This window comes from Quercus suber, unplaced genomic scaffold, assembly GCF_002906115.3.
Source record: "Quercus suber isolate HL8 unplaced genomic scaffold, Cork oak 2.0 scaffold_60, whole genome shotgun sequence".
Lineage (NCBI taxonomy): Eukaryota > Viridiplantae > Streptophyta > Magnoliopsida > Fagales > Fagaceae > Quercus > Quercus suber.
The window spans coordinates 317,610-345,571 of NW_027069525.1; the positions used below are offsets into that span (position 1 = coordinate 317,610).

The 27,962-nt window shown below is 33.8% G+C and overlaps 4 protein-coding genes and 1 long non-coding RNA gene across 10 annotated transcripts; 4 read left to right on the plus strand and 1 right to left on the minus strand.

Moving 5' to 3' along the window:
- The first annotated feature begins 788 nt into the window (after nt 1–788).
- LOC112040073 (glucosidase 2 subunit beta) lies at nt 789–4,743 on the plus strand. 4 transcript variants are annotated; one of them, XR_002886052.2, is made up of 6 exons: nt 789–1,111; nt 1,301–1,414; nt 2,655–2,750; nt 3,709–3,891; nt 4,026–4,143; nt 4,328–4,743. XR_002886052.2 is itself a non-coding variant. In XM_024072973.2 (6 exons), exons 1-5 carry the CDS (start codon nt 997–999, stop codon nt 4,101–4,103), a joined length of 612 nt encoding a protein of 203 aa, XP_023928741.2. In that variant the 5' UTR covers nt 802–996; the 3' UTR covers nt 4,104–4,143; nt 4,328–4,743. The 4 variants fall into 4 exon arrangements, 2 of the variants coding, with proteins under 2 accessions (XP_023928741.2, XP_023928739.2); XR_002886051.2 differs by having other exon boundaries at nt 790–1,111; nt 4,220–4,743; XM_024072973.2 differs by having other exon boundaries at nt 802–1,111; nt 4,000–4,143.
- A 1,386-nt stretch (nt 4,744–6,129) lies between these two features.
- LOC112040071 (pentatricopeptide repeat-containing protein At1g06270) lies at nt 6,130–10,901 on the plus strand. Of its 3 annotated transcripts, XR_010628658.1 has the most exons (3): nt 6,155–6,398; nt 7,189–8,506; nt 10,324–10,901. XR_010628658.1 is itself a non-coding variant. In XM_024072969.2 (2 exons), the coding sequence occupies exon 2, from the start codon at nt 7,247–7,249 to the stop codon at nt 8,273–8,275; it is 1,029 nt and encodes a 342-aa protein (XP_023928737.1). In that variant the 5' UTR covers nt 6,155–6,398; nt 7,189–7,246; the 3' UTR covers nt 8,276–8,654. The 3 variants fall into 3 exon arrangements, 1 of the variants encoding a protein (XP_023928737.1); XR_002886050.2 differs by lacking the exon at nt 7,189–8,506 and having other exon boundaries at nt 6,130–6,398; XM_024072969.2 differs by lacking the exon at nt 10,324–10,901 and having other exon boundaries at nt 7,189–8,654.
- A 412-nt stretch (nt 10,902–11,313) lies between these two features.
- LOC112040062 (ervatamin-B) lies at nt 11,314–12,816 on the minus strand. The gene is made up of 2 exons (XM_024072959.2): nt 12,284–12,816; nt 11,314–11,903 (listed from the first exon to the last, which is right to left on the minus strand). Exons 1-2 carry the CDS (start codon nt 12,720–12,722, stop codon nt 11,314–11,316), a joined length of 1,029 nt encoding a protein of 342 aa, XP_023928727.1. The 5' UTR covers nt 12,723–12,816.
- On the plus strand, nt 11,569–12,195 carry LOC136067147 (uncharacterized). Its single transcript, XR_010628659.1, has 2 exons — nt 11,569–11,719; nt 11,886–12,195. It is a non-coding gene; the product is annotated as an uncharacterized LOC136067147 (long non-coding RNA).
- A 6,877-nt stretch (nt 12,817–19,693) lies between the features above and the next one.
- On the plus strand, nt 19,694–23,327 carry LOC112040072 (basic leucine zipper 61). The gene is made up of 4 exons (XM_024072970.2): nt 19,694–20,672; nt 21,130–21,220; nt 21,306–21,432; nt 22,575–23,327. Exons 1-4 carry the CDS (start codon nt 20,089–20,091, stop codon nt 22,724–22,726), a joined length of 954 nt encoding a protein of 317 aa, XP_023928738.1. The 5' UTR covers nt 19,694–20,088; the 3' UTR covers nt 22,727–23,327.
- Nucleotides 23,328–27,962: the final 4,635 nt, after the last annotated feature.

Here is a 27,962-nt window from a genome sequence, read left to right on the forward strand (position 1 = left end):
TGAGAGGAGGGATTTGAATTCTAAATATTTTCGTTGAACATGCTAAATGGTGTCAGTTAGACTATAACTTATGCTATTACACTAATAGTCTATACATGATCAAACAATATAAAGACTAATGGTATTATGATTCATAACATTCAAGCCAACCAAAAAAAAAAAAAAAAAATTATTTATATGTTTGGTCAAACGAGCTACGATTAGAAACATATCAAATAACGTTTAGCTAAATTTAAGTATTAGCTTTTTATTTTTGGGTTGATAAATTCAATAGATACAATGAGAGGAGGGATTTGAATTCTAAATGTTTTCGTTGAACATGCTAAATGGTGTTAGTTAGACTATAACTTATGCTATTATACTAATAGTCTATACATGATCAAACAATATAAAGACTAATGGTATTATGATTCATAACATTCAAGCCAACCAAAAAAAAAAAAAAAAAATCCAATGCACGTGTTAAAGTGCTTAAATCATGGAGACTACCACCTAATTGTTAAAGAAACCCTAGTCTTGTTATGTAAATAAATTAGTAATACAATTATTTTACTAACTTTAATGCATAATTAGATCAAGTTCTGTTTTAATATTAAAGATGTAAACCCTTTCTAAACCCTAATTGGTGTAAAAATAAAACCCCAATAGAAGAAGAAGGTAGAATGGGGGATAAAACCCCACTTATTCTCATTCCTATTTTTTAAGATATGATAGCATTTGAAAGTATGACGTCCGGTTCATACTTTTGATGCAGGTTGCAAATACGATCAGATTCAAATCCAGATTTCTGTATCGATTACAAAAGAAGACATTCACTTCCAAAAAAAAAAGAAAAAAAAGAGGCTTTATTACAAATTGAAACTCACTAAATTGAATTCAAACCATTGACTTGGGGTCAAGCAAGCCAAGCCAACTTTAGAGTAGACTGACTGACTGACTAAAAACTTGTTATTTGTAGCAGGGCCTATACACAGACACAAGCCCATACTGTTGGGCATGGCGTTGGAGAACAGACATCATCGTAGTTTGCTCACGCTATTAATTCCTCTCCTCTCTGCCTCTTTCATCTTTACCTGTTCCTACGGATATATCCTCGGACTCCACCCTCTTGGTACGGTACCCTTTCTCTCTCGAACTCCAAATGGGAAAAAAAAAAAAAAAAAAAAAAACTTTTGGTTTTTATCAACTGGGTTTTCAGGGAAATTCATATTAGAGCAGTACCCATATGCCCAATCGTCATGTTCTTCTACGATTTCCTTTGAATTCTTGAAATTTGAAGTTGCTCCCTTTTGCCTTGCAGATGAGAAGTACTTTGATTCAGAGGTGATCAAGTGCAAGGATGGCTCCAAATCCTTCACCAGAGACCGTGTCAATGACGATTTCTGTGATTGTGCTGACGGGACTGATGAGCCCGGTAGGTTCTCATTCCGCTTTCTAATTACGCTTTAAATTTTTTGCTATACTTGTAGAAATGTCAATGCGTTATGGATGTGAATAATTAATGCTAACTATAGTTCTCTCAGAACTTTGATTGTTTTTTTTTTTTTTTTTTGGCGCTTTCGGCTTAATTTTCTTTTCCACTATGGGAGATTATGGTTGAAAAGAATTGCTAAGGTTGTGAAATTTAGAATTTTATTGGGTATGATAGAATAAATTAGAGAAGTCAGGTAATGGATGTTTTGCCTTTCCTTGATATTGCGGATATGGCATCATTATATTGGGAGCTAAATCTTGTTCGTGAACTTGTGTTTAGCAATTAAGGGTTCATGCTTATGGAGAAAATTTGGAATTCTCAAGAGAGTTATTTCTCATACTGCACGTGTACTTGTCTGGATACACTTAACAAGGGAAATAGAAAATAGTACTTGATTGTTGTAATCATGCTCCTTGAGAGATATTTTGGTCCAAATTAGAGAAGATAGATTCTAATTGGGAGAAGTCTGATTTTATGTGTATTGATTGGAATCTCATCTGAACGTCCAAGGATTTCACTGGCATTTTCTATGGATCATCTTTATCTGTAATGACCATGGAGAACACATCAATGATCAATCATAAACGCTTTTGTTTGAAAGCAGACAGGCAAGTCATCCTTTAAGTTGAAATGTCACAAACTACTGTCATTTTCTATGGATCATCTTTATCTTTAATGACCATGGAGAATGCATTAATGATCAATCATAAGCGCTTTTGTTTGAAAGCAGACAGGCTAGTCATCCTTTAAGTTGAAATGTCACAAATGTCTTTTTTTCCATAAAAGCCAACATTTTTTTACTCTTCTGTTGTTGGTTGTTTGCCCCCACAGCTGTTTTATTTTAGAAGTTTCAATTTTTGCCGGATTCCTTTAATTGTTGGATGTCAAGATGGCGATTATGCATGAAAAAATCCATTTTCTATGTCTCTTTACTCCCTCCTCCTCCTCCTCCCTCCAGCACTGGGTTGATCTCTGATTTTAGGCTGACAGTTTGGTAGTCTTCCTCGGATGATATTGTTTTCAGTAATCCTGATTCTTGCGTAATGATACAAGTAAATTTACTAATATGGATAGTATGCTTCATGTTGAAAATCAAGGATTCCCTATTTACCATGCATTCAATGATGTTTATATCTTTGCAAGTAATTTCAATTTTTGAACTTCTACCTTGCATTTGCAGGAACTTCAGCCTGTCAGGCAGGGAAATTTTATTGCAGGAATGTAGGAAGTAAACCTCAGTTTATATTTTCTTCTCGCATTAATGATCGATTTTGTGGTAAGTAATATCTCAAAAATTACTTAGCTTTTGCTTCCCATTAATCTGGGTAATAATTAGGGCTTCTTTAATTTTTCTTTGCAATTTGTAGATGCTAAATTTCATGGGCAATAACCTATATGTTAGGAATTATGCTTCTGACCCCGAAATGTGATTGACTAATGAGCTCCCTAGCGAGAGACATGGTTGTTTCGAGTTTCATAAAGCTGGAGTCCTTTTGTTGACCTGTTGATTAATAGTTTGCACATCTATGATCCTTTGCACATTATCAAATTATATTAAGTGACTCTCATCCATTTTTTTTTTTTTTATCAATGGAAGTTGTTATACCAACTTGTTGGAATTTAGGGCTAGCAGATTGCATTTTTTTTTTGGATAATGTAATGTTACAACAAGTGGGAGAGGGGGGATTCAAACCTTGTTTCTCCTCATAAGGGAGATCAGACAATGCCACTGAGTTACAAGGCTATTGACTAGCGCATACAGACATACAAGAAATAAAATATTCTCACAAAACAACAATATTTAATGTGGTTTGGTACATCTGTGCTTACACCCCAGGAAATGCCAACTGAAATACACTAAAGTTACCTATGAGAGGATCTCATTGGCATAAGCTACCAAATCCTTTACAATTTTTTCTATATAAGGCTTCAATATCTATTACCTGGTGGATGGGAATTATCAAATTACTTGTACAAGGAATAGACTTGCCTTCCACACCAAGAAAACTGAAACCAAGTTAAAATAGCTTTGTGCAAATTTCCAAGAGTGATTTTTGTTTGAAATTTCAGCGCTAACATTGTAAAAGAAATTTGAGACTTAATTAGAGTTGTCTATACCACTTAGTCCATTTACATAAAATTTGAAGTCCTTTTTTTGTTGGGATGAATGGATAATTGGTTTGCTCTTATTCCTTCTACTTTTAATTCTAGTTATGGATTCAATATCTTTCTAGATTGCTGTGATGGAAGTGATGAACATGATGGTAGCGTCCATTGTACCAACACATGCGTTATGGGTGGGAATATTGAGTACATGACCAGCAGTAATATCTCAACAAGCTTTGACATGAGCTCTATTGATGTAAAACAAACAAAAAATGGAGTTTATATCGAGGACTTAATCCAAAAGCTTAAAGGTATTCTTCTGTTTCTTGAAAAAAAAGGGTATTCTTCAGTTTATCGTATTTTCTATGCGCTTGGAAAATGTATATTGATAGACATAAGTTGGGGATTTGTGATTCCAGGTCTGAAGGTATTAATTATCCTACAGGTGGTTCTCATTTGTTTTGCGGTGATTTTTCGAATTTTCCATCGCCGTGCTAGATCTAAAATAAGGCGTTATTGTTGATGGAGTCCACCAAACATATGTAGCTGACAGCTATATTTTGGTAATAAAATGCAATTTTTCATTTTTAAAGTCCGTATAATTTATTGAATTCTCATATCAACCCCCTCCTCTTTCAGATTCAGACCCTTTAACAGAGATTGGTTGATTTCTTTATGGTTCTTTGGCATCAGTGTATGGCTCTAATTTATAAAGTGCTTTGTTGTGGGTTTTCCCTCCTTCCTCAGATTGGACTATTCTTAATTTTCAAGCCTGACAAGCTCCAAATTAAATTTGAGTTCATTGGGTCTGTACAAGTATTTGCTGCTGGGTAAGGAGCAATATAGTGTATGGATGTCTGTGCTGCTAAAAACTACATTTAAATGAAAGCGGTGCATACTTTGGCTTGGTATCATGGATAGTACATGAAGTAAAAGAACTTGCTTCAGCTTTTTGAAGACATAATAATATAGGATTGATACAGATGCAGGGGGAGTTTGGTTAGAGTTCTGATTTATCTGTAAAAATTACTTTTTTTTACCATGAGGAAGATTATCATTTCTGCTTGTTATGCTACTCATTCTGATTTTCCCTTGGACATGATCTATCACATTCATATATCCAAATTAATATACCGCATGGTGCTCTCTACAAAGTTGTTGAATATACACTTTTCATTAGAATTACAACTTGTCAGACCCACAATCTCTAAGTGTTAACCCCTGTTTTGTGTGGAAAAAAGGTAACAATTGAGTTCAAGCTCATTGGTAATGCGTGAGGATTTTTGTTTGACAAGGTTCAACTGAATTGTTTTTTGGGAAACTTGACAAGGCTTGACTATTTATGATGAAAGCTTACAAGTTACATTAACTTGCACGTTGGGGGGACTGAGTTAAGTCCTGGCAAAACCGACATGTTTACGGTTTACCCTAATCGGTGCCCATGAAGCAAGTGTTTAAATGGCGCGAGTTCTGTAACGAAAAGGACCTAGTCAAGTGTAAAAACATGCTCCTGCAGAGAAGAATGAAAATCAATCATTTTCGTAGAAAATCATGGGCCAAACAAATCAATATTTCACCATAAATTATACTAAGTACATATTTATGAATGAAAAATCCTTTATATTCCACAAATTACAGTGTCATGTGTCTAATTTTTATTTTATTTTAAACTTTGGTTATTTTAAAAAGAAAAGAAAAAAATGTATCCAACTATGGTTGACAGAGTATAATGCGGTGGAACACTCCAGCAATTTCCTGAAGTCCCAAAATGAAAGAGCCCTCAATAAGTATAATTTGATCGCATACTACACTTTTATATATAAAAATATGAAATAAGAGATTTAGGTGATAATTCAATGATAATGATATTTTTTAAGATGCTACATATTTGTGCTTCGAACTACATCTCCCTTTTTTCTTATTATTTACCTATAAAAAAAAAAACAATTCATATTCAATGACTTTTTAAAATAAAAAGATGTTCATACTTAGCAAAATAATATATTAATTTTTCTTCATTTTCTCCCTTTTAACATAAAAACATTTGTGCAAGATTTACCAATTAAAAAAAAAAAAAATTTCTTTCTCTCTCAAAAATTATTTTTTTGTAACATATCACAATAAACTATTCACTTTCTTGCCATTGTAAAGAAAACGTCTTCGTCTAATGCATTTATGAACTGGACACACTATGTAAACACGAGTCCAAAACTAGAAACATGTTCACATTGTATCATATCCAATGCATTAGACAGAAGCTATATTTTGTCAACATGTCATTGTCAAATCATATTTTTCCTCTCTTTTCCTTGAATTTATTTGCAAAGCTCACATTTAAGATAAATGTTTATTTCAATTTTTTTCTCTCTATATTATGTCATATATTTATTTGATGTTAAAAAAAAAAATTGTTATTAATTTGTGTTTATGCTAATCCATCCCTTCTTGTAAAAATATACATATAAAAGGGGAAAAATATCAATTTTTTTTTTAATGGGAAGAATATGAATATCACTTTTTTTAATGTAAAAAACTAAAAATATTACATATTGAATAAAATAACTTTTACAAGGAAAAAAAGAAAAAAAGAAAAAAAGTTATCATGCCTAAAATTGTATCAAGCCGCAAGGCGGCGGCCTGTCTTTGGTAATTCTCTACTCTCTCTTTCAATACTCAATAGGCAACTTAGGTGGAAGAGGATAGACACATATGTAGAAAAACAGAGGAGCGCTCTCTAAATATCACGACAAGGGACATGCGTCGTGGCCATCATAATCCTCAGAGACCGTCGAGGATGCTATCTTGTCCAGACTTCAGAGTATGCTCTTCAAGTCTCTCTTGCGTGCGTTAAAAATGTTGTGCACTCTACTTGTTTGACAATATTCCTCAGAGGAACCTGGTTTATTGAGTTCTACCTTACCATTTTGAGATACATGTGTAATTTTACGACCAAAACTTTCATGGCAGCCTGTGCTGCAAGGCTGTGTTTTCATAATATAACTTGGAATTTTTTACTGCACTTGTCTTGATGGAAAAAGTTTCTTGTGCATATGAAGGAATTTTTTATTTTTTTTTATTTTTTTTTAAATTTTAATCTCTCTCTCTCCCTCTCTCATTCTCTGAGATTAAATCTTGGTTGTTGGTTATGTGAGTATTAATTAGCTTAACATGAGCTGTAGTCTTATAACACTGATGGGTAAAGATGTTTAGAATATGTTCATTTATTAGTATCACTGAAAGTGCCAAGTTGGGATATCGTAATTGTCTGAGACAGATACTTCCTGAAATCATAGTTTGGAAAACCTGTTTTGTTTTCCTTTTTGCTAGCACGATCACTTGCAGGAATTCATTCTTTTTAGCTTTTCTAATCACGGTAAAATTTTGATCACTCAAGTCCTGCTTGTCTTCTATATGGATTTTCGCTAATGTTTACCTTAATTAATGCCATACTCTGCAACCTTCATATTGACGAAGTATAGCATACTCTTTGTGGTACCACAGGCTTTCTTTTATCTTTCTATTTACTGGATTACCTCTTAGTTTATGTTTTATTTTTCATATCGTACATTTTTCCAGCTTCTATCGTTAACAAAGACCAATTTCTGCAGGTTTCATGTTGTAACACATGATTCCCCACTAGTATATTAATATTTTGCAATCTTGAAAATGATGGTTGGAGCAGCAAAGATTTGCAGATTTCTTCTGCATTTTCATGATTGTCACTTCCGGTTTCCTTCAATTCACCCATTCTCATCGCAGCAACGGCTAGAAGAATCTGTTAAAGCTGCAGTTGAAGCCAAAACCTACCAACAAATTCCTGACCTTGTTTCCTCAAAAGAAGCTTGCCAAAACCCAAATCCATTCTCATTCCTCTCGACCTTTCCCCTCAACCTCAGAACACAAATCATTGATGAAATTTTGCAGTCTTTTATTCCTCTCAGACCCCGCTCTCGCCCCCAGATTGCCTATACATGCCTCCTCTCATACACTCTCCAAAGCCCCAATCCCCTCCCTCTTGGACTTGCTATCCTCCAAAGAGTTCTTCACTCTGGCTGTGTTCCTGTCCCTCAAACTCGCCTCCTCCTCTCTTCTGCATGGCTGGAGCGCCGGCACCATTCTGAGTCTGTTCCTAACATCCTGTTGGAGATGCAATCAATTGGATATTGTCCAGACTGTGGCACATGCAATTATCTTATATCATCTCTATGTGCTGTTGATCAATTGGCAGAGGCCATTAAAGTGTTGAAGGGAATGGGTAGGGCCGGATGTGTTCCTGATCTGGAAAGTTATGGCATTGTAATCAGTGCAATGTGCACACTCAGAAGAACTGCAGAGGCAACAGAGATGTTGAAGCAAATGGTGGTGCAAATGGGATTGACACCAAGGCAGGGAACAGTGGTGAAGGTGGCAGCAGCATTGAGGTCAAACAGAGAGATATGGAAGGCAGTTGAGATGATTGATTTCTTGGAGAGAGAGGGTTACGCTGTTGGGTTTGAAAGCTATGAGTTGGTGGTTGAGGGGTGCTTGGAGTATAGTGAGTATATTTTGGCAGGAAAGGTGGTAATGGGGATGACAGAGAGAGGGTTTATTCCATATATCAGGGTCAGGCAAAAGGTGGTTGAGAGACTTGCAGGTGTAGGTGAATGGGAACTTGCTTGTGCTGTGAGGCAAAGATTTGCAGATTTAAAGTCTTAGCACTCACAATTCTTCTGGGAGTGGGTTGATTAAAGTTCAATGTCAAAAGGACTAAGTACATACTGCAACATCTAGTTGGCATCCAAAAATTACCAGGTCAATGTAGTCTTGTTAGTCACTCAGTCACGTAGCCAATTGTAGTAAAAATTTATGACACTCGTATCTTCATACAATACTCAAGAGGGTGTTAGAGTTGAAAGCCAGTCTCCTCTGCAGTTACAGCTGAACAAGGTTGTGCATTGAAGTTATTATATTCGTTATAGAGCAATTATAAAATTGCAAGGAGAGAAAACATGAAAATTATACAAATGTTATGAAAATTTAAGTAGAAATAAAGAATCAAGAGTTTTCAATGCAAGGCTTCTGATAATTTGTCCAATGTGTCTTCTTTCTGGTTCTGCACATCAATTGGTGCATAGCTTTCATATATATAAATATATATATAGGCATAAGTACATAGCTTTTATTGGTTTTTGTGGACTTCTTTCCCAATTCAGATGTCCACCTGTAATTGACCCAAACCCTTAGCCCACCTTCTTATGGTCTGCCAAATCAGTTGTCTCACAATTCTCTTTATTTCAGTTCTTTTGTCATCTTAACCTTTTCCTTTTAGTTTTCATAGAACTACTCTGCCTAGGAATATTTTCTTTTCTCTCAAATGGTTTTATTAATATTGGAGATTTTGTATCATAGCATTCATTATTCAGCTAATGATTATTAGAGGCTGGAGTTGTTATTTTATTCATAAAAATGTCAAGTATTTTAAAAAAGTTCCATGTTTTTGGCTAGGATGTGCTTTAAGCAAACTACTACTAGAATTCAACAACAAATTGATGGTTATGATAGTTTCATGTGGGAATGCATCCCTTGACCTGCATCTAATGGCCTATTGAGGTAGACCTATTGTTTGAAAGAAGTTTAGCTGTGCCAGTATATCCCATACTATGTTGCAGAAGGTCACATGGATTAGCTTCTTCAAGGCATTGTGCGATATATTTGCTTTAAGTGCTGCTTATCTCTTAGATTGGCTATGTCCAGTGAACTGCCTCACTGAACTTGTGATCCTTAAACCTCAAAATCTTAATATCCTAAAGTTCACTGTCTCTATTGAGTGTCGTTTTATCTCCAGTTCTCCTAAGCATCTTAATGAGGTTGTCCTGTTGAAGTTAACTTGGTAAAGCCATGCTCAGGGCTTCATTTTGTATTGATTACTCTATCTTGCCAGTATATCCCATACTATGTTGCAGAAGGTCACATGGATTAGCTTCTTCAAGGCATTGTGCGATATATTTGCTTTAAGTGCTGCTTATCTCTTAGATTGGCTATGTCCAGTGAACTGCCTCTTGCCAGTATATCCCATACTATGTTGCAGAAGGTCACATGGATTAGCTTCTTCAAGGCATTGTGCGATATATTTGCTTTAAGTGCTGCTTATCTCTTAGATTGGCTATGTCCAGTGAACTGCCTCACTGAACTTGTGATCCTTAAACCTCAAAATCTTAATATCCTAAAGTTCACTGTCTCTATTGAGTGTCGTTTTATCTCCAGTTCTCCTAAGCATCTTAATGAGGTTGTCCTGTTGAAGTTAACTTGGTAAAGCCATGCTCAGGGCTTCATTTTGTATTGATTACTCTATCTTGCCAGTATATCCCATACTATGTTGCAGAAGGTCACATGGATTAGCTTCTTCAAGGCATTGTGCGATATATTTGCTTTAAGTGCTGCTTATCTCTTAGATTGGCTATGTCCAGTGAACTGCCTCGCTGAACTTGTGATCCTTAAACCTCAAAATCTTAATATCCTAAAGTTCACTATCTCTATTGAGTGTCTTTTTATCTCCAGTTCTCCTAAGCATCTTAATGAGGTTGTCCTGTTGAAGTTAACTTGGTAAAGCCATGCTCAGGGCTTCATTTTGTATTGATCACTCTATCTTAATCGGCCAACAGTTGTTGATCACTTTTCCCATTATAGAAATAGTTTTTTTCTTTTAACTATGTCTATTAAATTCTCAAATATTTGCTAAGATATGTCAATTTAAAAATTTGCAGATATACTGATGGACGTCTGTTGATGACAAGGGCCTGCATTCACATCAAAATATGTTTTTGTTAGCCCTAAATTTGTCTTTTGATGCTGATCATGGTGATCTCATGTAGGGTTGCAATAATAGCTTTTCAAAGTCATGTTCACTCATGGTGACAGTTCAACATTTTTTTTTTTTTTTTTTGAGAAACTGGTGACAGTTCAACCTTTAGTTTGTTATTAATGGAATATTGTCAACACCTCTGACTTATATACTAAGCACACCAGCATTACTGGCCAAATAAATCCATCAAGCAAGCAATCTCAGTAAGATATGTTATGGATTCCATGCTAACCCAATTGCTGGGCCATCAAGATTGCTGGTTTCAAATTGATGCCTTGTTGATGAATCTCAACTTGCACCTAAAAGCTTACTACCCTGAGATTTCAAGGTTCAGAATATCTCCATGGTAACCAATCGGATTATAAACAAATATAGTCAGTTTGGAAAAGTTCAAAATAGAATTCTAAGGATTTTGAATCAAGAAACCATGATATGGATTGATTATTCATATTATAATCTGCACATGAGCCTTTGTTCTTATGTAAGCTTCATATTTCGTGATACCTTGCACCACATTATTTTCCGTAGTCTGTGACCTACATATCTCATATGTTATTTATTTCAATTTCATAATTGCACTTTATATTTGAAGTTTACGTATAAGTACCATTTTAGAGGAACTTTTTAAGCTAACTTACTGTCATTTTAAAGCCAGAAATGGCCAGATGAACTAACAAGGCCACTCAATCCATAAGAGGGTAGCTAGCATCCATAGCAATTCCACAAATACCATGCTTACTTTGGGAATCACGTCTCATATGTTATTTATTTCAATTTCATAATTGCACTTTATATTTGAAGTTTACATATAAATACCATTTTAGAGGAATTTTTTAAGCTAACTTACTGTCATTTTAAAACCAGAAATGGCCAGATGAACTAACAAGGCTACTCAATCCATAAGAGGGTAGCTAGCATCCATAGCAATTCCACAAATACCATGCTTATTTTGGGAATCACGTGTCATCCTTATATAACCGGATTCACCCCAGTCAGCACCCCATGAATTCTTCACAATCCAGTACTTACCACCATCTTCTCCATAGCCAACTGCTGTGACTCCATGATTGAGGTGAGTTCCACACTGGCCAGAGAAGATACCTTCAGAGTAGAATTGAAATTTAAAACTGCCAGCATCTACTGCAACAGAGACAGGTTGGTTAGCAACTGCAGCTTGTAGGCTTTTTTCATCATTGGCTGGTACCTTTTCATAGCCACTTATCGTCGCTGTGTGAGTTTTTTCTTTGGCTTTGTCGCAGGAGCCTTCCTTTCCCTTATAAGGATAATCTTCTTCAGTGGTGAGTCCACCATTCTTTTTTATGAACTCAAATGCTTTGTCCATGTATCCACCATTGCAGCCTTCATTTCCAGTGTCAGTATCACAGTCCATGAGCTCTTGTTCTGACAGAGATACTAACTTTCCTTTTTTGATTTTGTTGATACCTTCCACTGCTGCCACTGCAGAGAATGCCCAGCAACTTCCTGAATCATGAGGTTGGTAGTTGGTATCAGATCATGAAGTTTGATGGAATTTGTCAAAAAATAAATTTCTTGGAGAGCTTCCAATGACAAGAAACTATTCTAACGACCTATTTTTCATTATCGGCACCATAATGATGTTGTTGTTAATGTTTTTTTGTTGTCATAGAAGGCGCATGCATTTACTCCAAAATAACATCTGTTTTCCCATCTTCTAGGAGCTTTAATTAGGAGCTTTCAGTGAAGCTGATTTAATTATACAAGCAAAAGTCTAGATCAAAAGTTCATAAGAAAATGTTGTTATTAGCAGTCAATTCTCTTTATGGTCTTTAACCATGCACTTAAATGTTCAAATTTACACCAGGGAAAACACAAATTCCTACCACATTCGCCTTGATCCTTCATTGGAGTAACAGCACCTTCCTTTCTCCAATCCATGCTAGTTGGCAAACTCTTATTTTTGAAATGGCAGAAGTTTGTCGTTGGATGCGACATGGTTCCAAATCCCAAGTAGGCAGCTTGGTACTCCCTGTTTGATAAGTCTGCAAATCTATTGTCAGTGAGCTTGAATGAATGGTTTTGAGAATTGAAGTAGTCAATGAGCTCGACGTTCATTTGGTAAATGCCAAAACGCAATTCCTCTTCCTCTTTGTTCTTGTATCTTCGGCCATACCGTACAACCCAGCTTTCATATCTCTCCCTCATGGCTTTTGGGTCATATGTTAGAGGCAGCGTATACTTCTCACAACATGCCCTTGCCCAAAGAATCCACATGATCAAAAGAGTCAAGCTGGCATTTCTTAATTTGGTAGGAGTCTCCATGTGTAGCTCAGAATGTAGATGGAAAATGAAATATTATGTTTAGCTAGCATTATCTTACTAAAGATAAAGCCTTAAAATGAGTTCGATTTCATGTTCAAATTGGCTACGTCTCGCAGTCATCATTTATGCTTGCTTTTTTTCGTTCATGTTTTTTGCGCTTGAGAGTTTTACTAAGGCAAGTAATTTGTTTTAGCAAAATAATAATAATAATAAAAACAAGTAATTTGTTGTATTCAGTTTCCCGGTTGGGTTATATATATGGCAAGCTTAAGACGGCTAACTGGCTAAGGTCTCAAACTAGAATCAATTGCAGATTTCCGTAATAAAGCTGTAGGACATTTTGGTGGGTTGGGTGTAATTAAATTGTCAATGTTTGCACATATGGGAATGTACACGAGTCACGAGAGGAGCTAAGCCGAAATGTTGAACACTGTGGTGTTCAAGTTTCATTCACAATAAGTCCAGAGGAAAAAAAAAAAAAAAAATCAATTATCAGGGTGACAAATTGTTATGTGAAAATCAGTAAAAACTGTCAACTTAATTGTTGTGAAAAATATTGTTTGTAATATTACTTTTTACCTTTCTTACTTCATAGCCATAAGTAATTTGTTTATAATTCAATAGTAATAATTTTTATAATTATAGACAGTATCATAGTGTTTCCGAGCATATCGACAAGCATTGCTTTATTCAAATTTCAAACTTAGTTCATATAGAAATTGAGCTTCCAAGTTTGAGCTTGAACTTGGTTCATTTCATTAATACACAATATTGGATGAACATAATAATGAACCAAACTTGAGACATTGCAACACTAGAAATTATATTGCTGTGAGGCATATTTATTAAGCCCGACTTAGAGAGTCAAGTTATCGGTTCAATTAGTGGGTCATTGGTTAAACTCTGCAAGGTCAAATAATTTTTTTAAAATAAATATATATAAAAATAAGTTTGAAAAATCATAACATAAATATGTAAAATTTAAAAAATAGTCATATAACTAAATTAAACTAGCCATTATAATTCAAAATTAGGGTTTCATAGTAATAGAATAATCTTTTGATAGAATGAGAGTTTTGAAGGTAGGCAAACATATAGGGAATTGCATTTTTGTTGTTATTGAATTTTTCAGGTTTTTAAAATTTTAAATTACCATATTATAACACATCAAACAATAAAAAAAAAAAAAAATCAATAAAGTGAACATATAAATGTAATTTTACAAATTTCACAAACCTAGCCGGGTAATAAAAACTCATTTAGGTTCCATAGGTCACCGCAAACCCATCAAATTTGACTGGTTTTGACTGTGTCTTATGCAGAAATAGTCCATCTAAACACCCAAATTGGTCTTAATGTCGTGTCACTGGGTTTTTAGTTTGATCGGTTGTGCTAGTCTAGGATTAATAACAACGCTTTTAGGGCCTATACATCTACAGCATGTCAAAACCAAACCTACGGATTCCAATTTCTCTAGGATTTTAAGGTCAGAGGCCAAACTCACTATAAGATCTTGCCAAGCCAATTGTTATGCAAGAGCCAGCCAACAACACAATGTGGTGGGCCTTTTTTTGTATCCTAGGCTGGACTGCACTTGCTGTACTATGGCCCAATGATTCTGGGGTAGGAGAGTCGGGTCTAACTTAATTGAAGCTCACCTTAAGCCAGCTTGTACACAAGCTAAGACCCTTGGCAAAGATCTTAGTCACATGCCCACAACAAGGAATACTATTACAAAAACGTTATGGTAAGAGAAACATAATACAACAAGATAGTTAAAATATTCTAACTAAAGTACCAAAGATAATGTTTTAACGATTTTTCAACAGGAAAAGTAAACAATAATATGAGTATGGCAAGAATGAATAAGCAATATAAGAATAACGTTAGTACTTGAACAACTATGATAAAAGAAGGAAGGGGGATAATTTACTGAACTTGGCTCTTTGGCAGATTTAATTCCAAGAAGGGAACCAATTTTGGATGTAGGTAACCTCATAGGGAGATTTTGCCACAGAAATTGCCTACATTGGAAAATGGGCCTAAATGGCTTAATCTCAAACTCTTAGCTTGCTAGAGAGGGGGCTATTGAGAGGGGGAAAAGTAAGTAGCCTATTGGTGCATGCTCTATCACTCCTCACACTTGTTTCCTCACTACTCTCTTATTCTCTTTTTTTCTGTTTTTTCTCTCTGTTTTTCTTTTGCTTTCTGTTTCTCTCTTTGTTCCTATGTTTCTTGCCGTCCTTTCTTGTTGTTGTTTCACTGTGCATGGCTAGGACTTTTTATACTATCTGTCATAGTTTGATTTACCGTTTTACCCCTCAACCACTTTTGGCCTGTTGTAGGTGTCCATCCCAGATTACCCACTGGTTTGCTAGCTACCTAGCCACCATCACTGCCCTGTACTGGTTGCACTATGTTCCGTTCCTAGATAAAGGGAATTTTGTTTTATTTTCTTTCTATCTGTGGCATTCCCATCCAGATAAGGGTCAGGCATTCTTTCATACTAACTCCTATAGCATGCACCTAGTGATTCTAGCTCATCTTTACCTCTTTTGGGTGGTATGTTATCCCAGCAGGACATTTCCCCTAAAAGAGTTTGAGTAGGAACTCCATAATAGACTTCTCCCTTTCCCCACAGTCAGACCACATCCTCTCTTACCCCTGACTTATGGCCTACTGCCCCTGTATTGACTGGGTACAAGTTGGTGGTGCTTGAGTCTTATGCGTGCTCCACTCTCATGTGAATCCATTGCTTGTTTGGCGTTCACGCGTTTGCTATTGCCTGTGGGTTTGTTTGGTATTGCTGTGTGTTCTGTCGCTTGCTTAACCTTTTGTGGCGTGGGTAAGTCATTGAGTCTTCATTCTTCTCATCTTGTTTCTTCTTTGGGTTGGGTATTGTGTGGATGTGGGCCTTTGCTTCTTTCAATTTGGCCCTTATCTCTTTTCATCCTTGGTTTGTGGGCTGACTGATACTCCTGCCATGCCACTGCATTGCTCCTGCCATGACATTGTTTAACTTTCGTTTGATGGCCTTCCTCTGAGCCTTCCATGTATTATTTCTTCCCTCAATTTACATTATCCAGTATTTCTGCTGGTTAATTCTCACATCATCTTGGGCTCCTTTGAACTATTCTATTCCTTTTGGGTATCCTTGGCCAATTTCATTCTTTTGGACATCCTCGGCCCGTTTCATTTCTTGGAGAATCCTTGGCCCATCATATTCTTTCCTACTTCTTACATTCCCATGGGCTTTTGCTAAACCTTTCGAACTTCCTTGGCCCAACCCCATTTACTAATTCCTTTCTTTGAGCTCCTCCGGCCCATCTTTGCTTGTTTTCTACTTCTTACAATTCCCATGGTCTTACTACTTCCTTTTTTTGGGGCTCTCTTGGGTCCATTTGCTTTCTTTGGGTCATTTTACTATTTTGTGGGCTTGTGTACCATTGTTCCTGCCATTCAGGCCTAATGGTTTTTCTTACTTTGCTAATTCTTCTTTCTTCACCCCTTGCTATATTGTTGGGCTTCTTCTTGCCATTGGGCCTTTCTTTTTTGCCAAAATGGGTCTCAACACAAGATAACATGCTAATGAAAGTGGGGGCATAAACATGGTGTTGATATAATATGCAGAGCATTACTTACGTGTGGGAAGTTTGTTCCAACATTCCTTGTGATTAAGACAAGTACTACGATAACACTGGCCACGTTAAGTTTATGGCAAAACTTAGATACAATAATTTAATTGCTTTACATTAAGTTCCTTAGTTAAATTTAAACATATAATTGTACTGATTAATAAACACAAATGGTGTTATCTTTTTCTAATGACAATTAAATCTATAGATCAAAAAATCAATTCGTTTGGTTCTAAATATGAGTTGAATTTGAATCGGGCAAAATGAATCATAATTTTTAAAATTTTTTTTGGTATTTTCATGATTCATGTAAGAAGAGGAATTTGCTAAAGACAGACTAGCAGATTCATAGAACCTTACTTATATGGATGAATCAAATTATGCTGCACAAAGCCTAGTTCATTTGGTCGATAGAGCAAAGAAACAGGGGCGGAGCTAGAAATTTTGGTTTGGGGGGGCCAAGTTGTGATGCTAATATATTAGTTAAGACAAACCTCTACACACACACACACACACACACACACACACACATATATATATAAATTAATTTACTAAGAGAATTTATCATCTTCTAAATTTTAAAGAGTATATGAAAGTCATGTATTTCTTCTATTAGAAATATACAAAAATTTATCATTTTCTACATAGCTTAATTTGTTAAACCTCTTAAATTATATGATTTTAATATGACTTCTCTTTCTTTTAAGAGCACCATTGAAATGACTCAAAATTTGGGAGAGCCAATTTCAATTTTTACATGCTACATTTTTTTTAAATGTAAATAATATAATACTATAAATTAGGCCCCCCCACTCTTGTGTGTGGTTCCGCCACTGCAAAGAAATTAAAAGAACGAGCCTTTAAATATTTTATGGTGACAGATGGTAGAATACTATTTGTTACACAACTACCAATAGGTTAAAAGGAGAGGAGGGGGGAGGGGAGGGGGGGGGGGGGCGATGCTAATCTTGCAATATCATTATTACACAACTAAGCACAAAAATTCATTATTCACATGCTTTACTCAAGAAAAGTGTAATTCTTAAAAATTATTTACTCAGAGAGAGAGAGAGAGAGAGAGAGAGAGAGAGAGAAGTACTTGAATTTAATTTTGAAGAACACGCACCCACGAAGATGCTTCATTGCCAGGCATTTGCCTTTAGATGGAAGGCGGCAAAAATATTCTAAACATTTGTCTAATAATGATTAGTGCGGCAAAAACTTGAATTAAAAAAAAAAAAAAAAAAAAACAACATAAATTCCGGAGGGATGAGATAGGAGGAAGATACGTAGAAAGTAGAAACATAGAGATAAAATTAAGGACATAAATATGCCCTACATGTGGGTATGGTTTGGGGACAAAGCAAAGAAAGCCTTAGATCGAGCGTGCAAACAATTCACATGGGAGCATGCCATATGATCCGATCCGATCCTTTATAATCCTAGCTCCTTCCCCTTTCTCTTACAGCTCACTCCCCAAATCTTATCCCACGTACAACTATTCCCACTCATTCTAGCTACTAATGCCATTTTCCTCTTTCCATACCATTATGCCTTGCCTCCCATCCATATCTACCACATCAAAGTTTGTGTAATCATTGCTACGTTCTATTAAGTGAAACTAGTGTGGGTTAATTAGAGTATTGTTTTAATTGTTGAATTTCTTGTTTTTATTAATGTGAGGTTTTGGTTAAGTAGTATTGAATCTATTGATGATCTAGAGTGCTAAGTGAGTGGTTAAATTTTTACATCCATCATTGAAGCTTGTCAAGAAACTCAATTAATAAAAGAGACTTTAAATCTACCACTTAACAATCATTTACATAATATTTATTTCATCATAAAATCTATCTATTTAGAACCAAATTCTCTACATTTTATAATTCTAATCTATTTAACCAAGCTATTAAGATCAGATGATTGATAAAATTTGAAAAAAGAAAAAGAAAAAAGAAGACAAACAAATGAGTTTGGCTTACCTCCAATAATTTTTTAATAAGATATGTTATTTTGTTTTAAATATACAATGACAAGTGGTAATTGGTTTTAATCTCCGTATTTTATTTAGTTAGTAGATGATGTGATAATTTCTCATTAAAACAAAAAAAGATTTCAGTTAAGAAAGTACTGGAGGTAAGCCAAACTCCAAACAAATAAACTATCACTTGAATCAGTTACATAAATTATATTTATCCTTTTATGTCTTTATTCAAATATATATTTCGGACAAATCTTCAATAACAGTTTCCTAACTTCCCTAAAATATATTACAATTAGTCAAGAATCATGTCTTATTAAGTGGAGTTACATGTATCATTTTTATCTTTTATGTCCTATTCAAATAGAGTAATGGTAGGACTATATAAAATGACACAACTTTTTCCAAAACTTGCCGCATGGCGAGTTATGAGTAGTAGAGATGTAATGATGGGTCCATGTGGATACACAATCTACCACTCACAGCTCGCCATTTTATATGATTCTAACATTACTCATTCAAATATATATTTCGGACAAATCTTCAATAATTGTTCCCTAACTTCCCTAAAATATATTACAATTAGTTAAAAACCCACTTGTCTTATAAATCGGAGTCACATGAATAATTTTTTAATAATGTTAGAGATACAAATTTTTTTACAAACTATTGATATGGTGAATAATTATTGGTAGTAATGTTAATAGTGAGCCTAGATGAAAACTAATAAGAAGTTGGATATATCAACAATTTGTAAAAATATTGTAAATTAATTTGTGCCTATAGCATTACTCATTTTTTTTAATCCTTTATGTCCTATTCAAATATATATTTCCGAAAAATCTTCAATATCCGTTTACTAACTTACAATAAGTTAGGAACCGTGTTTGATTAAGCAAAGATCACTAATTCAAATACTATTTTCTCATATTCCCTTGCAACCAAAGACTCAAAAATTACCCCCAAAAAAAAAAAAAAAAAAAATTCTCATCCCCTCAGTTTCTAGATAAATTGTAGAAAGATTAGGAGGCTATAAGTAGCAAATAAATCTTGACCCATGTGAGTGTTTGATGGAGATGTTTCAAAATGATCAAAAATTCCAATCCAACGGCTGTAGATTAGTAATGCAAACTTGAAAAAGGTTTTGATAAAGTGGTAAGAGAAGCATGGGAATGTTTTTTTTTGGATGTATATAATAATAATGAGACTATAATAAGCTCTCTCTCTCCCACTAAAGAGGCGGTCACAAAGGCACGTGGTGGCTGATTCCGCTAGTTATTAAACTACTGGCGACTTTCCAGTAATACCGTTGAGTCCCAACCACCTCCCAGCTGTACATAGCTGTCCAATCCTCCCCATGTGACCCCACTGCACAAACACACACACACACATTGCATATAACATTTATTGGGATTTTGAAAAGGAGCTGTGTAAGAAAAAGCTTTAAACCCCTCCTCTTATAATGAATGATATGTCATTGTTGTTGTTACAGAAGTAGTAGTTGTCGTTCATGTGGTTTTTCCTTCTTCTTCTAAACATTCTCTAGTTTGCTTTTGGGTATGTTTGAGGCATTTGGTTTGTGAAAAGAGATTGTCATTTTGGTTTTACTTTTCAAGTTTCAACATTGTGTGTATGTGTGTTTGATTGAGTTTATTATACAAGAAGCTTTGTTGTAAATTAATTGTCATTCAATTTGGTTTGGTGGGTTTGTTGGGGTTGAGTTAGTTCTTTCTTTTCCTTACATCATTGTGTTATGGCACAATTGCCTCCCAAAATCCCAAACCTTTCACCAAATTGGCATGACTTCTCTCACCAAAGAATACCTTCAATTGGGAGTATGACACCAAACATCACCACCACCAATTCCAACCCCACCAATGCCACCACCCAAAACCCTTCTTGGGTGGATGAGTTCCTAGACTTCTCGTCGTCGAGGCGGGGATCTCACCGGAGATCCGTTAGTGACTCGATAACCTTCCTAGAGGTGCCAATGCTAGATGAATGTCGCGGCTCGAATGCACCACCTGGCTCTGGGGCTGCAAGCAATGAGTTTGATAGGTTTGATGATGAGCAATTCTTGTCCATGTTCACTGATGAAATATCCACTGCTGTGGCCCCTACTGTGTCGTCCTCGAACCCCTCCACACCATCTGATCATAACAGCATTAATGACGAGAAAGAAGCACCAGCACAAGATCATCAGTTGAAGCAGCAACAGCAACTAAAGAATGAATCCGAGGAGGTTGAAAGCCAATGCAATTCAGACTCACAAACTCCACCTAACATGATGCCAAACTCGTCCAACGATAGGATAACTGATCCTAAAAGGGTCAAAAGGTAACCGTGCATTAACATTTTTTTTCTAAGAGGGTGTCGTTGAATATGTCAATAATTGACAAGAAAAAATGAATTGTTATTTTTTCTTCTTTTATAATTCCATAGACCATAGTTATAATTCTTGGCGAAATGAATCACTTGTTAACAATATAATGCGTCTACAAAATAAAAACTTTATATATGAATGATGAAATATGAATCTCTTCCTTTTCTTTTTTCTTTCTTTCTAGTTCTTGGCATGAGTAGCATACAATTTTAATTAATTTCTGATTAGCATCAAATGAGATATTAATATATATATAATTTATGCTTTAATATATATGATGAGAAGTAAATCCCACGTCTTATATTGGTTTACATTATGGTTTTAATTATGTAGCAAGAAACAACAATGTTGCCAAAAACTTGCGCTGATTAATTAATATTTGTTTATTATTTTTTTTTGGGTTTGGATTAGAATCTTGGCAAACAGACAATCTGCGCAAAGATCAAGGGTGAGGAAGCTACAATACATATCAGAGCTTGAACGTAGTGTCACCTCATTACAAGTATGTGTTTTTATCTGTGGATTTTCTGCAAGAGTTGTAATTGTTGTTATTGCATGCTTTAAAATGTTCACATTTTTGTTTGAAGGCTGAGGTTTCGGTGCTGTCACCACGGGTTGCATTTTTAGACCATCAACGCTTGCTTCTAAATGTTGATAACAGTGCTCTTAAGCAAAGAATCGCAGCCCTTGCGCAAGATAAGATTTTTAAAGATGGTAATTAGCCCTTAATTATCCAATTAACAAAGATTTATTTTCCAATAACATGTTCACAGTTGAATGAATAGTGTTTACTTGTTAGAACATACTATTTCACACCACGCAATGAATAGGATGTGATGCTCAGTCCAAGTTGTTTCTGGTTGCATTTTTTTTTTCACCCCCAAAGAATATATTCTGTATGACATACAGGATCGTGTCTAAGATTTTCAAGAATTGACAGGTTCTCTCATAAAAAAAGAAAAAAAAAGAATTGACAGGTTCATTTGGATAGAATCTGTTAAATTATCCATTTACCATAGCTTACTTGATTTATGAATAACTTTTTATTTTTTAACATTTTAAGTACAGTTGTACTTTTGTTCTGTTTTATTTATCTATTTTTTAAGTCCAATAAACCGGAGAAAATATACTCTTCGACTGATTTCGTAGGACTATGTTAGGAGTATAGGACAGGGTATCATGCATGACTTTTTTTTTTAGCTGTGGAATTCATTATTGATAGATTTCTTGTCCATGAAACATGCAAACATTTCTTTAATACATGCCTGCGTTGAATTAACAAGATTTGTAAGAAAATATAACCAAAGAGTAGGTGGGCCTCTCAGTTTACACTCTAAAATGGTCCAAGGACCTATTAAATCTCATAATGTCATCATAGAGAAGTAGCAAATCTCAATTTGCAACTTATTTATCGTAACTGTTATAAAAAAAAAAAAAAGTTATTTATCATGATTGTATGAATATAAAAAAAAGAAAACAGAAAAAAAAAATGTTTTCTCATTCTTTGGATGAGGGGAACATTTTGGTGACATTTGATTGCAAACTAAGCAAATCATTCAACTAGAACTTAACCAACAATGAAATCTTTCTTAGCCTCAAATTCTTGGTCACTTCTGTATCCGTGGCCAATGGATCAAATATGAAATCTTTCTTAAATGACCATATAGTCTTTTCTTGAAAATTGTATGTCTAGATTTCATACAACCTTAAGAGAGGGAATGAAAGTGATTGGAGGGTCAACAAAATTAGTCTTAGGATAAAGTTATGCATGCATAACCGTGCAAAACATATGCCATTGTCAGAAAACCTTGGAATGGGCTTTAACCAAATATATTGTATTTTGCAAAACAATGCAGCTCATCAAGAAGCACTAAAGAGGGAAATAGAGAGATTGAGGCAAGTCTATCACCAACAGAACCTCAAGAAGATGGAAAATGGTGCACTACAATCACAACCACACTCTGATGCCAAGGCTTCAATCGATAAAGAACAGCTTCTCCATGTTTGACTCTCTCTCTCCCGCAGACTCCAAGTAGAAAGTCCAAGCACAAAAAAATCAGCTTGATTTTTCTAGGGTGCTTTAATATGTTGCATGTGACCCATCAAAATGTTGGCTAATTTTTCATTAGAGAATGACTAAAGGAAGTGTTATTGGGAATCAGTCACGTTCTGGGTGGGGAGGACTTTGGCTTGGTGCTCTCTGTGGCTAACCTGAGCGCTCTCACGTGATGTGTTCACCTTTATGAATGGGACCACTCAAAGGTTGAATGATTGGATTGCAGGAAAGAACATGTGCATCTGTGGTTTTGAGCCAGGCAGAATAAAAAAAAAAAAAAACAATTTGAGCTTTGTATTGCTTTTAACTGATTAGGTAGGGTGTTGTGATGATTCTTTTTACTATTTTATAGCTTATAAAAAATTCTTTTTATATTTTTTTTTCCTTGTTTCCAAAATATTAATCTTGAAAGGCAAAGGTTAGTGGGTTTGTAACTTTGTGTTGGGATGTATGAAAGGAAGGGTTTGTCAGAGTGGTGTTGGGTACTTTCAGGTCAGATCTATTGTACTTTTTCCAGTGTTTTTCTTGGTTGTATGATAAACTTTATTCATCATATTGATTATGAATTTTATTTTCTTAAAAAAAAAAAAGAAAAAATACATTTGTGAACGTGAATATAAAAGTGAAATTGAGATTTACTTATTTTACTAAAATTAAATTTTTTTTATTAAAATTATTGTAAATAAAAATAAAAATTAGTTAAAATATTATAGTATGACTTATATATAGTACCAAAAAATACAATAAGATTTATAAATAATAGCAAATTCAGTAGAATAATAAAATAAGTTAGTAAATATAATCTATGCCAATCGCACACAAATAGTGAATTTCATAAAATATGGGTCCTGAAATCTTTTATTTTGGATGGACAAAAGATCAATTCTAAACGTGAAGAGCTTAAAAAAAAACATTTTCTAAACGTGAAGAAATTAATAAAAATTCGATTTTTAAATAGAAATGTCCTAACCCCCTACATTAATGTCCTTCAAATGACAAACACATCATTAACAATAAAAGCCATTTCTCTAACATGAGTGTTTATTATATGAGGGTATTAAGGATATTAATGTGTTTTTCTTTTTCTTTTTAAAAAAGTAGAGACGGAATTTGTATTTATCCTCATGGTTGTCAAAATTACGATTTGGATCGTAGGATTGTACGATTTTACGATCCCATCTCACCAAAATGTTTAAGATCGCACTAAGATCGTAAAAATGGTATGATCGTGTAGGATCATATAGGATCATAAGATTGTATTGGATCCTACCGATCCTACCAATCCTACCAAAAACAAAAATTTTTGGTTTTTTTTTTTTTTGGAATAAATTTTTTGTTTTGATGAAACTTTAAGGGTTTTTATTTTTTCATGTTGTGATGGTATGACTTTTTATTTTATTTTTATAAAATTATGTTAACCTAAGCAAATGTTTTGTAGTTTCTAGTTCACTTGTAATAAAAATGAATGAATGTTTCATCATTTCTAAATGCAGAATTTGATGTTGGCTTGGCTATATTTTAAGCTATAATGTTATTAAATTTGTTTGATCAATTTACTAATTTGTGTTCTAATATTATTAATTATATAATATATATATATATATAATTTTATTAGTTATGCTTGTATTTGTATATTGATTGATTAATTTTTTTGAGCATACTCTTTAATTGTTGCTGAGTGGTATAACTTGAATAGTTGAATGTGAAATTGTATCTTGATGTCTTTTGCAGCTCTAGTATACCAAATATATAATGTCTACATAAATGATGAAATGGATGATGATGATTAGGAATTTAGGACGGTGGTTATAAGAACCTTAGAATGGAAATAATTAAATGTTCACTTCACCTTAATATTCGTCTTGCTTTTGGATTTCATATTGTAGTTAGCTAGTTTCCATTTGCTAACTTATTTTGGATTTTAAACTTAGAACTTAGAACTTGGAAAATATTTTCCATATGTTTTGATAAATATTTTGGTATTTGATTACTAATTAAACATTTATTGAACTTTTTAGATACATTGGGTCAAAACTTAAATATATTTGTTTCGTTAGTATAGACTTAACAATATATGACATGCAAATTACATCATATGATGGAAATCTTAGTTTTTTTATGGATGAATTTATAATTTACGTGATTATTTAACATACAAAGTCATTATTAATATGTTTTTTACTTTAAATCTGAAAATATGTAAGATCTTACAATTCACGATCTAATCCTATGATCTGCGATTCCACCTACCTTTAATGGTCCTACGTAGGATCCTGATTTTGACAACTTTGTCTATCCTAAACTTAAAGAAGAAAAAGTGATTTTATCAATTTTAATTTTGAAAACTTCACTATGTGGAAGAAAATTTAATGGATATTGTCATTAAAATTATGTAGAAATACATGCCTTCGAATATAGGACAATGATAGTTGCAAGATCTCCTCTTACTTTTAAATATAGCACGATATCCCATTATTTTTTCGTAATGAATGTTTTACACTATCTGTTAATATTTTCGTTTAAATAAATAGAGAGTATTTTTTTATATATAAAAAAGTCCTAAACACACAATAATGTCCTTAATACTAGAATTTGATTGATCAAATACACTATAAGATTTTTATAGAACATTAGAATCATTCAATAACCTTAGCCTTAATTCACAAAGACCAAATTCACTTAAAACAATTAATTAATTTTTTTTTTTTGGTTAATAATTTGAACCTTAGTTTTCCTTAAAAGAAAGAGAAGGCAATGTTGCTAATCTACAAAGAATTTTTTTTTAAAAAAATTTCTTTTAAAGACTAAAATTACAAGCCTCTTGGCCATAAAATAAGATTTTATAATATTTTATCCACATCATTTATGTAAGATTGATGAAGTACCAATTAAACAAAAACAACCAATTGGAAAGAAATATATAAAACATAATATGTATTAAAAAAGCATTATTTTCATTTTAAATATGACTTAGGAGACTAACTTTTTTTATGAGAAAGACTAAGGAGAATAACTTTAAGAATAAGAGAGAAAATAAATTTTTTGATGATGATTAATTATCCATAAATTTTGAGAGAGAGAGAGAGAGAGAGAGAGAGAGAGAGAGAGAATATGTGGTTAATTGGTCACTAGTTAATAAGAGTGAAGTTTTTTAGATGGAGAGAGGAAGAAGAGACTTTTGATGGGTAGATGGAAACATATATTTTTTGGCAAATGATAAAAGTTTTTATTTTTTTATTTTTTATTTTTTATATATTTTAATCTTTGAATTATTTTTTTATAATCTTATTGTTGGGGATGATGAGATTTGAAATCTATGTATCTTTATTGAAAACACCAAGAAAAAAAATGCATATGGATTTTTGTTTTTCAATTTTAGTTAAATATAAACACTTTTCCAAAAAGAAAATGTAAATAATTGTGAAAAATATTTTCTTTTAGGCTATTATATAAGTGTATTATGAGACTTTTAAAATTTTTATTTTTAATTTTATTCGGAGACCCTTGGTCAAGGACTTGAGCAGGCCTTGGTGTGGGATTCGATCTTAGGTTCAGTACTGTCCCCACTCCCCATACATGAAAAATTCCTAATCCATGAACATATGCATTAGGAAAACAGTTTTATAATAGAACAATATTTGTTAGACAATTTTATTTTATTTTATTTTAAGATTTCATACTAAGGACTAGTTTAATTAATGCATAAATTAAAGAAAATTAAAGCATAGAATCACTTGATTATGATGATTTGTCATCTTAATTTCATTCACTCGAGATTGTAGAAACATAGCATGGTGAAGTACAGAGGCCTGACTTCCTATAAACCTAAGCATATATTTCTTCTACTATTCATCTTGCATAAATTCCCAAAAAAGAAATGAGTTATAATTCAAGAGCCCAAAAGTAATATCATGACAGCCATAAAATGACAGCTAAACTGAGCTAAGGGCATATATCCCATGAAATGGATCCAAAACCGTGATTCCGTGACTATTGAATAAGGTGTTTATAAAAAAAAGTGACTATTGAATAAGGTGTGCACAACCCACGAACTAATTAATTAAATTCCACAACAAACCCTATCTCCCTAACACTATCTTAGTATAAAACTTAAATTGGTATAGTTTGGGTCCACTACTCAAGTGCAATAACTCAACACGATACATACACATGATAAATTTTGAACACATGTTTGCGACTTTGCGTAATATCCTAGGGCCGGCCCTAGGCTTAGGCCAATTAGGCCATTGCTTAGGGCCCCCTTACTAGAGAAGGCCCCAAATTTGGGGGCAAATTATTTATTTATTTTTTATATATAAATATTTTTGGGAGATATTAAAAAATTTGAGTTTACATCTTTTTTTTTTCACTATTAAGAAGGCTCAAAGAATTAAGTAATGCTAGAGATAGAGAGAAGACAAATTTAAATAAATAGGTCTTACAAATAGACGTATTACTAATCACAAGTAATTCAAATAGGAAAATGTTAAAAATACTATAAATTTTACTACATAACTTTTATTTATTTAATTATTTTTATATAAGATAAAAATTCTACTCTAACTTAATCTAAGTGTATATGTGTGCAAAACTTTCTTCTAGAGACTTAAATCTCGATTATTACTACAAACTCTTTTGTGGAGTGATCACTGCATCAAGGGTGCATAGTGGTCTCCATAACTTTTATAATTTGATGTGACAATGAATATGATACGCGGATTTCAACAAACTATTGAATGCATTTTTGAATGAGTATTTGTGATTGGTGATATATCTTTATAATTCTTATGTTGTAAATTTTATAATATTTCTAGTATTTTTGTAAGCCTCATGTCATTGATCATATTCATTGCAACACTAGTTTGTAGTAAAATTTGTTATAACTTTAGCATTTTCTTAAAAAAAAAAAAAATCATATTAAAAAGTAAAACAAATGGTTTCTCTATCACTAAGAAAGTTTTCTCTGGAACCCATGGAAACTTCCCTTAGGTTGTAGAATTGTTGTTCCTAGTGTGAGGATTACTTTGTACCTCAAGTAAACTTGTTTGCTTGGAGGATCTTGGGAGACTATCTCTCTCTCTCTCTCTCTCTCTCTCTCTCAATAACTTTCTCTAGGGTATTGGAGAAACGCAAGGATTGGAGTGACCCCGAGATGGATAGTTTGGCCGAGCATTGGTAGAAGCTATCG